At 50.0% G+C, this 10,224-nt stretch overlaps 1 protein-coding gene across 1 annotated transcript; it reads right to left on the bottom strand.

The window, feature by feature from the left end:
- Positions 1–4,620: 4,620 nt before the first annotated feature.
- Positions 4,621–6,739, bottom strand: socs1a (suppressor of cytokine signaling 1a). The gene is made up of 2 exons (XM_038821089.1): positions 6,441–6,739; positions 4,621–5,631 (listed from the first exon to the last, which is right to left on the bottom strand). Exon 2 carries the CDS (start codon positions 5,555–5,557, stop codon positions 4,910–4,912), a length of 648 nt encoding a protein of 215 aa, XP_038677017.1. The 5' UTR covers positions 5,558–5,631; positions 6,441–6,739; the 3' UTR covers positions 4,621–4,909.
- Between the last annotated feature and the right edge of the window lie 3,485 nt (positions 6,740–10,224).

The raw sequence follows: 10,224 nt of genomic DNA, 5'->3' as shown, positions 1-10,224 counted from the left end.
GGGAGAGAGAGAGGGTGACAGAGTTAATCGGGTGGGTGGGGGGAGAGAGAGAGGGTGACAGAGTTAATCGGGTGGGGGGGGGGGAGAGAGAGAGGGTGACAGAGTTAATCGGGTGGGGGGAGAGAGAGAGGGTGACAGAGTTAATCGGGTGGGGGGAGGAGAGAGAGAGGGGACAGAGTTAATCGGGTGGGTGGGAGGAGAGAGAGAGGGTGACAGAGTTAATCGGGTGGGTGGGGGGAGAGAGAGAGGGTGACAGAGTTAATCGGGTGGGTGGGGAGGAGAGAGAGGGTGACAGAGTTACTCGGGTGGGTGGGGGGAGAGAGAGAGGGTGATAGAGGTTAATCGGGTGGGTGGGGGGGAGAGAGAGAGAGGGTGACAGAGTTAATCGGGTGGGGGGGGGGAGAGAGAGAGGGTGACAGAGTTAATCGGGTGGGTGGGGGGGGAGAGAGAGAGGGTGACAGAGTTAATCGGGTGGGGGGGGAGGAGAGAGAGAGAGTGTTAATGTTTCAGATCGATGATCCCCCATCATGTCACATCACATTGCGTTGTGTGCTATGGGCCTATATATCTACACCACCTCCTCTCCCCCCCCCCCCACCCTTCTGCCCCATTTGTTATCTCTAAGGGAGTTGCCATGAGCTTTTTTGCATCAATGGCTCCGTTGACGATGACATCTTTTAAACAATGCACAGAATAAGGTTGTCAAGTCTGGCTGGACATACTCTGAGAGATGCCATCACATGACCTCTCACCTTTAGCTGCCCCTCCCCCAATCTCCTGCCATTGCTCACTCCACATGTCAATCGTCACAGAGTCTCATAAGGGGCGGCACGGTGACGCAGTGGTTAGCACTGCTGCCTCACGACGCCGATAATCCCGGCTTCGATCCCGTCCCGGGTCACTGTCCGTGTGGGGTTTGCACATTCTCCCCGTGTCTGCGTGGGTCTCACCCCCACAACCCAAAGATGTGCAGGGTAGGTAGATTGGTCCCACCTAAATTGCCCCTTAATCGGAAAAACAATAATTGGGTATTCTAAATTTTTTTTTAAATCACAGAGCCTCATTGGTTTTTCTAATGTTCCTGGCATTGCCCTGTGAAAACCTGGGGCTGGATTCTCTGCCAGCGGGATTCTCCATTTTGCCGGCGCCCGGGGGTTTCCCGACGGCGTGGGGCTGCTCCACAATGGGAAACTACATTGACTGGCCGGCGTATCGGAGCATCCCGCCGGCCGGTCGGGAATGTGGCGGGGCGGAGAATCCCGCATCTTTCCAGCACTTCTCCATTTGGAATGTAAGACAGCACTCGGATACCAAATAGTCCTCTCGCCGCTCTGCCATTACTTTAGCAACAGTTTTAACCTGCCCTGCAGTATTCTCCATCAGCGCCATGTGATATTGAATGAATGGATAAATTAATTAATTAAAAATGGGAAATGCTGAAAATATACAAGAGAATTGGCAGGATCTAAAATGTGAGGAGGTAGATTCAGTTGGAGAATGTGGTCAATGGCTCAGGGTTCAGGTGCCACCCCAGGGCTTGGGCGCGAGCAGCAAGGCTGACACTCTAGTGCAGTACTGCGGGAGTGCTGCACTGTTGCCGATTCTGTCTTTCAAATTGGACATCAAACCAAAGGCCCTGATTGCCTGCACTGGTAGATGTAAAAGGCACGATGCCATTACTTTGAAGGAGAGCAGGGCAGTTATCCCCGGTGACCCTGGTCAATATCTATGCCTCAATCAACAGCAGACACAAGAAAAAGGCAAGGGGTTCTCTGTTTCCCCAGACGTGTGTTTCTCACCGGTGCGCCAAGGTGGAACTCTCCGTTCCCGTTGCATGTCAATGGGATTTCCCATCTAAGTCATCCCACGCTGTCGGGAAACGTGTGGGCGGGGTGCACTGTCGGCCGGCGGGAACAGCGAATCCTGACAGCTGGAGAATCCCGGCCCCAGATTTATCACATTGCTGATTGTGGGAGCTTGCTGTGCAACAAATTAACTGCTGGAGGTTTCCTGCATTAAACGGTAACTAAACTTTAAAAAGTACTTCATTGTCAGTAATGCTCTTTGGGCTGACAGATGGTTGGGAAAGGCACTATATAAATGTGTCACAGCCCCCACGAGGTCCACGGGGAAACCATTGTCAATCTCCCTTTAGGACTCCAGACTACGAGCTTCCCAGGTGGGACTGGGGGGGGGGGGGAGGGGGGGAGGCCAGCAGGCTGGAACTCGCCAATGACCTACACATAAAAGCCGGCCCAAGCAGGGCCCGGAGTAGCTGGTTGTCCCAACGGAGGTTGTGAATATGGAGAGTTGCTGCCGTGGGCAGAGTATTGGACATGGTTTAAAATAAATCCTTGTCCCACTACCACTGGCTTCCTTGGTTACTAAAAATTGAAAGCCTTTTTTTTTAACTGCCCAGAGTACGGTGTGCGCCCCATCAGCAGAATCAGAAGCTGCAAACTCGGTGGAGAGAGGGTAAACGGCAAGAACAGAGATAGCTGGAAATACAGAGCCGGGCCTGTGTTCTGACCAGCAGCTGTGCTCGAAGCATTATCACCGGCCTTTCTTCCCCTTTACAAAGGCCAGCCAACCCTTTTCGAATTTTCACTCAGCTTTTTGACAAAACCTACAGAGCCAGGGCCTGCAAACCTTTACAAAGACGTAGCTAATAGCTTTACTGGCCTGGAACAGCTCTTTAATAGGTGAAAAGTGAGTCTCCGGAACCTGCTGTGTGCTTGCTGCATTTTGCACCTCATTATCCGGAGTGAACACAGGATCAATGAACCTAGTTAGCTGCTGACTGCGGTTGCTGGGTTACCCCTCAGCACCAACTCACTGATGATCAAGTTTATTGACGTAGGCCCTGAAGGTCTGGGTGCATTCTGTGTGGTATTCACCCAGAAGCTGGAAGGCAAATGTTAGGGGCCAGATTCCAACTCAGAAACCTGCTTTTTCCCCCTTACTTTTGTTTTCCCCAATTCAGCACTTGTCAAATTCTTCCTACACCCGGTGGCCCTGACTTTTCCGTTGAGTTTCGTTTCCCAAGATCACATTTTTAAAAAACGAGTCCTTTGTGTTGATGCTGATTTCCTGCACGCTAAAGCGTTGTAGGTTTTCTTTATTAAGGCTGACAATTGCCACCTAGTGGCAAGAACTGGAAGAGCAAACCATCAGATGCATCTTCCGAAATGCAAAGTGGGTGCAATGAATCATTAATAGCCACACCGCTAGGTACGCTTTACATTTCTGGGATAGAATAACAAGTAGAGATGGCCTTTCGCTAATTTCATTAAGTCAGACTAGTTTGGGAATCGATTCGTAGAAAAAGACCTAAATCTCTTATTATTTTTAGGGGTCATCCGCACACTTCAGCTAGTGCACTACAGTTGTTCTCCCTGTTTTGCCAATTCCTTTCCAGTAACATTTTCTTTCCTTTGCCTAAACATTGAAAACTAATCTGTGTGGGAGCTAATCAGATTGTAATATCTTTAAAGCAGTACCAGTCATTCTATAATAAGATGGGTAGCAGAATGAATCTGCAAATGAACTAATTGTAAAATTGAACCATCTAAAGTGGGCAATTCTCTGACTATCCTTTATGGACACACAAAGGCCATAGATTTTGGATCAAGCTGGCCTTTGAGACTATGTCACCCGGAGTAATCTGTCTCCTCAGTCAAATGTGAGGATGTGCTTTATTTTCTTTTACTCTTTCATGGGATGTCAGCCTTGTTGGCTAGGCCTGCATTTGTCTATCCCTAAATGGCCTTGCTCAGGTCATTTCAGGGGGCAACTGGTGTGTCAACCGCATTGCTGCAGGTCTGGAGTCACATATGGGCCAGACCAGGTAGGGGCAGCAGATTTCACAGGTTTGTCTCGGTGCAGGAGGCCATTCGACCCATCGTCGGCTGCACCGACTGTCCAAAGGAGCATCACCACTTAGTTCCATTGCCCCGTACCCCTCCGCACGTGGTTAGCACTGTTGCCACATGGCACCAGGGACCCCGGGTTGGATTCCCGGCTTGGGTCACTGTCTGTGTCCGGAGTCTGCACGTTCTCCCCGTGTCTGCGTGGGTTTCATTCGGGTGCTCCGGTTTCCTCCCACAAGTCCCGAAAGACGTGTTTGTTAGGCGAATGGGACATTCTGAATTCTCCCTCCGTGTACCCGAACAGGGGCCGGAGTGTGGCGACTAGGGGATTTTCACAGTAACTTCATTGCAGTGCTAATGTAAGCCTACTTGTGACACTAATAAAGATTATTATTATTATTCTAATGCCCTCTTGGAATACCTCGATTTCCTTCTCTAAAGGACAATAGCAAACCGGGTGGGATTTTACAACAATCGGTGATGTTCGCAGTTGGATATAATCCACATTCATTAATTGAACTTAAAACCCACCAGTTGCCCAGGTGGGATTTGAACCCCTGTCCCCAGGTCATTTGCCCTGGGCCTCCAGTAACGCTGCCACTATCTGTCCTCACAGAGTGTAAATTAAAATGAATGAATCGCACGAATAAGAATTCCAAACAGATTGCCTCTCACAATAGGCAGGGCAACAACAGTGGATGAAATGAATCAGAAGGAACGTGACGGACGAGAATAACTCTCAAGAGAGATGTAATGTTAAAACTTTCTTTATAAATTTTATTTCATTAGAAAATTAATTAATTTTATAACAACTCTGCATGGCAGAGAGTAATCTGAGTGGGGTGTCTGGGTCCCACTTAGTGTAAACATTTAATTGTGTCTGTAAACTGTCATGAAATAAGTTCAAGTTTTGTCCAAAAATAGAAGAGGATGCTACAATGGGAAAATCCCCAGAAAAGGACGTACGTAAGAAACAACTCCACGGATTTCATTGTCCCGAGTCTTCACAGGTCTCTGATGGGGTGAGAAATATTGTGGTTTTAAATCCGAAACGGGAATGTATGGAGATAATCCTTCAAGACGGGATTCAAGGGGAGCTGGTCAATGCTCTCTTTCCCGAACGACTCGATAATCCTTTTCCTGCAGAGTTCCTGTAAGGGCTGCAGCCTGACTTTTCGCAGGGGTTTTGAAAGAAACCTCTTTGGCGAGACTGTGAAATGCTCAATCAGTTCCATGACACAGCTGAAGGACTCCTTGCTGCCATCCAAGGAAAAGCGTCCGTCCTGAAACTGGATCCGGAAACTGATGGGCTCCTTGGCAGTTTTGACGCTGAGTGAGAAAAAGTAATTCCTCTGCCGGCTGTCCCTGATCAGATAGGTCCCCACGGCCTCCGACTTCAGCTTGGTGTGGGCCACCTCCACTGTCATTGGGCCCCAGTAGAAACCACAGTCCTCCAGGGATCTACAAGTCCTCTTGATGATTTCATAGTCCGACTGAGTTTTGAATATCTTGAAGTGGGTATCCACCTGCCGCTTCCCAGGGCTGGCCCTCGCCTGCTGGTGGTGTCCATGGTGCCGGCGTGGAAGATGCGGTTCAAGATCGTTGTGCTCTGCGCCGTCCAGTATCTGCGGCACCAGTCGATCTCTGGCATTGGCTGCTCTATCAGTCAGGTCGCTGTCTGCCACCATCCTATACCCGAAACGAACCCGGGTGGTCTGCCATAGCTCGACCCTGGAGTGCAACGCGGCAAAAGTCAGCAAGCCTGTGAACAAGAGAAAACCCAATGAGTCAATGTGTTCCTGTAATAAGTCAATTCTGAAAACAGAAATCTTGCCAGTAAGGCGGGCAATTCTCGTATCGCTGGCGTGAAAACTAATTTCAAAAGAGCCTTTTTAAAAAAAATACCAATATTTCTTTTAAGTGGTGGTGGTGGCGGGTGGGGGGGGGGGGGGTGATCCATCATGTTGTAACTCAAACCAGAGGGTCGGTAAGCAGAAGAGCTCCTTACCCACAGAGTAAGGGACACACAGTGCCTGCCCAGACTCGCCACCCTACCCCCTGAGCTACCCTCTCCAGCGCCCGTTAACTCGCTCCTGTGTGGACACATCTCACAATCAGAATGAGAGGCAGCAACATTGCGGCGCCACTGCCTGTGATCCGTGTAACAATGAGCTGCTTGCTGCCTCTGCTAACTCTCGCTGGATACCGAGGAAATATCACTCACACCAGGTCAAAGAGCCCGCGGCCACATACCAGCCAGACACAATTCACGTTGTCAGTTTCTGCTGATGTGACTTTAACACAAGTGGCAAGGAAGGGTAACAGGAGCTGTCAACATCTCCCCCCCCCCCCCCCCCCCCCCCCAACACCACACACACCTCCTTCAATACACCCAGCAATACATCAACGTTTTGGAGTGTGTGGTCAAAGGAGCTGAACTCACTGCTGTCCCACAGAAACATTAATCCCATTGCCCCAAAAGTTAAATACATCCCCCTCTTCCCTCCCGCTGGTGTAGCCAATAAAAGTCTTTTGGGGGAAAGAAAAAAAATTAAAATCAACCGTCCTTACCTTCTGCATCAGACTGAGAAGCTGGAGGAGGAGCGGCGGATGGGGGAAAAAAGGCAGAAACTCCACCGAAATGCGCGCAAAGAGAATCCCTTCTTTCAAGCAGGCGGCTGTGAGTGTGTGTGAGGACAGGCTTAGTGAGTTACTCCTCCTGAGGCAGCGGCGGGGCTCCGGGAGGCTACCGTCACACATTGCCTCTCGTTTAATTCTGATCTGGGGCTAGGTCTGACTGGGCGACCTTCTTTAAAACTGCAGCTCTTAACTCTCGGGGGGTGAGTTCGAGGAAATCACCTGCTCCTCCAGCCAGCCACTCGCGTCTCGTCTATTTCACTTTCAGTTTCACTTCGTGTGCAGTTCGAAGAAATGTGTTTACGTTAGGGGGAGGAGTTGGGTGAGAGGAGTTGGGGGGGAGGGAAATGTTGTGTTATGTTTTCTCTGGAAGTCTTACTCAGTGTCAGAAAAAAAGAAAGAGTTATGATTTGAATGTGAAGAGAGAGAGAGAGAGAGACAGACAGAGTTCAGGAAATTGTCCACAGTGGGACAAAGTGTCCCTGAGAGATGATCCGCGCTATCCTTCCATGAACCCAAAGAGAAAATGCTGGAAAATCTCAGCAGGTCAGGCAGCATCGGTAGGGAGAGAAAAGGGGCTAACGTTTCGAGTCCAGGTGACCCTTTGTCAAAAGCTTTTATCGTTCCATGAAATATGGGCGTTGCCCATTCCTAATTCCCCCCCTCTACCCCCCCCCCCCTCCCCTCTCCAGGAATTTGGCAAATAGTCCAGAGGGGCAGCTGAGGGTCCACCACATTCTCTCATTGGGTCAGACTGGGTCAGCAAGGCAGATTTCCTTCCCTGGAGGACAAGAGACTGAAGCTTTCTTCCATTCCAGATTTTCATTCAAATGACTGGATTTGAAATTCTCCCAGGTGCCAGGCTGGGATTTGAAGATAGGGCATTCCTTATCATGGAGGGGGTCTTTCTGGAATATACATGTGCCCCCCCCCCCCCCCCATTGGACCAGAAATGACTGGGGGTCAGGCTCCAGTGGTTCTGTTTAACACGCACGGGGGAAGCAGAACTTCTGATCACTGAGTTTTTTTTTTAAAGTCAAGTGAGATTTCCTTGCTGATAGAGGTCAGCATTTACCCGAATTGCCAGCAGCTTCTTCTAGGGGACGGGAAGCATTGACACGCAGACTGAGGTCAGGGCAAGTTGAGGTTGGCGGGGGTCAGGGGTGGGGTGAGTTTAAAGATTAGAGAAGATGTTTAAAAGAATTGTTTTACCTTTGCGTTACAAAGGCCAGCAAATTAATGTTAAAACACCTCCTTTAATTTGATATATGAAATATATGGGTGGCACGGTGGTTAGCACTGCTGCCTCAGCGCCAGGGACCCGGGTTTAATTCCAGCCTCGGGTGATTGTCTGTGCGGAGTCTGCGCTTTCACCCCATGTCTGCGTGGGTTTACTCCGGGTGCTCCGATTTGCTCCCACTGTCCAAAGATGTGCAGGTTTGGTGGGATTACGGGATGGGGCGGGGGAGTGGTTGTAAGCACGGTTGGTGCAGACTCGATGGGCTGAATGGCCTCCTTTTGCACTGTAAGGATTCTATATTCTAAAATGAAGCCACTTGCAATGAAAATCCTTTCCAATATCTCCAAATGCAAAGACCCGGGTGGTGCCTGTGTGGGCTGTGAGTTTGTAAAGTTCAATCCTCGACATGCTTCTGTCTGTCTGTGTGTGTCTGTCTGTGTCTTTCTGAGTGTGTGTCTGTCTGTGTGTGTCTGTCTGAGTGTGTGTGTCTGAGTGTGTGTTTGTGCGGCTGTCTGTGTGTGTGTGTGTCTGTCTGTGTGTCTGTCTGTGTCTGAGTGCGTGTGTGTCTGAGTGCATGTGTCTGTCTGTGTGTCTCTCTTGTCTGCCTGTCTGAGTGTGTGTCTGTCTGAGTGTGTGTCTGTCTGTTTGTGTCTCTGTCTGAGTGTGTGTGTCTGTGTGTCTCTCTGTGTCTGTCTGAGTGTGTCTGTCTGAGTGTGTGTCTGTCTGAGTGTATGTGTCTGTCTGTGTGTCTCTGTGTCTGTGTCTCTCTCTGTGTCTGTCTGAGTGTGTCTGTCTGAGTGTGTCTGTCTGAGTGTGTGTCTGTCTGAGTGTATGTGTCTGTGTGTCTCTGTGTCTGATTGTGTGTGTCTGTCTGAGTGTGTGTCTGTGTCTCTCTCTGTGTCTGTCTGAGTGTGTCTGTCTGAGTGTCTGTCTGTCTGAGTGTATGTGTCTGTCTGTGTGTCTCTGTGTCTGAGTGTGTGTCTGTCTGAGTGTGTGTCTGTGTCTCTGTCTGTGTCTGTCTGAGTGTGTGTCTGTCTGTGTGTGTGTCTGTCTGTGTGTGTCTGAGTGTCTCTCTGTGTCTGAGTGTGTGTCTTTGTGTGTCTGTCTGAGTGTGTGTGTCTGTGTGTGTGTCTGAGTGTGTGTGTCTGTGTCTGTCTGTGTGTGTGTCTGAGTGTGTGTTTGTGCGGTTGTCTGTCTGAGTGTGTGTGTGGCTGTCTGTGTGTGTGTTTGTGCGTGTGTGTGCCTGTGTGTGTCTGAGTATGTAATAATAATAATTGTTATTGTCACAAGTAGGCTTCAATGAAGTTATTGTGAAAAGACCCTAGTCGCCACATTCCGGCTCCTGTTCGGGAATTGAACCCACACTGCTGGCTTTGTTCTGCATTACAAGCCAGCTGTTTAGCCCACTGTGCTAAGCCAGCCCCTAAACCGGCCTGTGTGTGTGTGTGTCTGTGTGTGTCTGTCTGTGTGTGTCTGTCTGTGTGTGTGTGTCTGAGTGTGAGTGTCTGTCTGTGTGTGTGTGTCTGAGTGTGGCTGTCTGAGTGTGTGTGGCTGTCTGTCTGAGTGTGTGTGTCTGTCTGTGTGTGTGTCTGTCTGAGTGTGTGTCTGTGTGTGTGTCTGTCTGAGTGTGTGTCTGTCTGTGTGTGTGTCTGTCTGAGTGTGTGTCTGTCTGTGTGTGTGTCTGTCTGTGTGTGTGTGTGTGTCTGTGTGTGTCTGTTTGTGTGTGTGTGTGTCTGTCTGTGTGTGTGTGTGGCTGTCTGTGTGTGTGTGTCTGAGTGTCTGTGTGAGTGTCTGTCTGTCTGAGTGTGTGTGTCTGTCTGAGTGTGAGTGTCTGTGTGTGTGTGTGTGTCTGTGTGAGTGTCTGTCTGTCTGAGTGTGTGACTGTGTGGATGTGTGTGTGGCTGTCTGTGTGTGTGGCTGTCTGCCTGAGTGTGTGACTGTGTGTGTGTGTGTCTGTCTGTCTGAGTGTGTGTGGCTGTCTGTCTGAGTGTGTGGCTGTGTGTGTGGCTGGCTGTCTGAGTGTGTGTGGCTGTGTGTGTGTGTGGCTGTCTGTGTGTGGCTGAGTGTGTGTGGCTGTCTGTGTGTGTGTCTGAGTGTGTGTGTCTGTCTGAGTGTGTGTCTGTCTGAGTGTGTGTGGCTGTCTGTCTGAGTGTGTGGCTGTGTGTGTGTGGTTGTCTGTGTGTGTGGCTGTCTGTGTGTGGCTGTCTGTGTGTGTGTGTGTGTGAGTGTGGCTGTGTGTCTGAGTGTGTGTGGCTGTCTGTGTGTGTGGCTGTCTGTCTGAGTGTGTGACTGTGTGTGTGGCTGTCTGTGTGTGTGGCTGTCTGTCTGAGTGTGTGTGGCTGTCTGTGTGTGGCTGTCTGTGTGTGGCTGTCTGTGTGTGTGTCTGAGTGTGGCTGTGTGTCTGAGTGTGTGTGGCTGTCTGAGTGTGTGACTGTGTGTGTGTGTGTGTCTGAGTGTGGCTGTGTGTCTGTGGCTGTC

Source organism: Scyliorhinus canicula, chromosome 15 (genome assembly GCF_902713615.1).
Source record: "Scyliorhinus canicula chromosome 15, sScyCan1.1, whole genome shotgun sequence".
NCBI lineage: Eukaryota > Metazoa > Chordata > Chondrichthyes > Carcharhiniformes > Scyliorhinidae > Scyliorhinus > Scyliorhinus canicula.
This window is presented reverse-complemented; position numbering and strand designations above follow the sequence as displayed.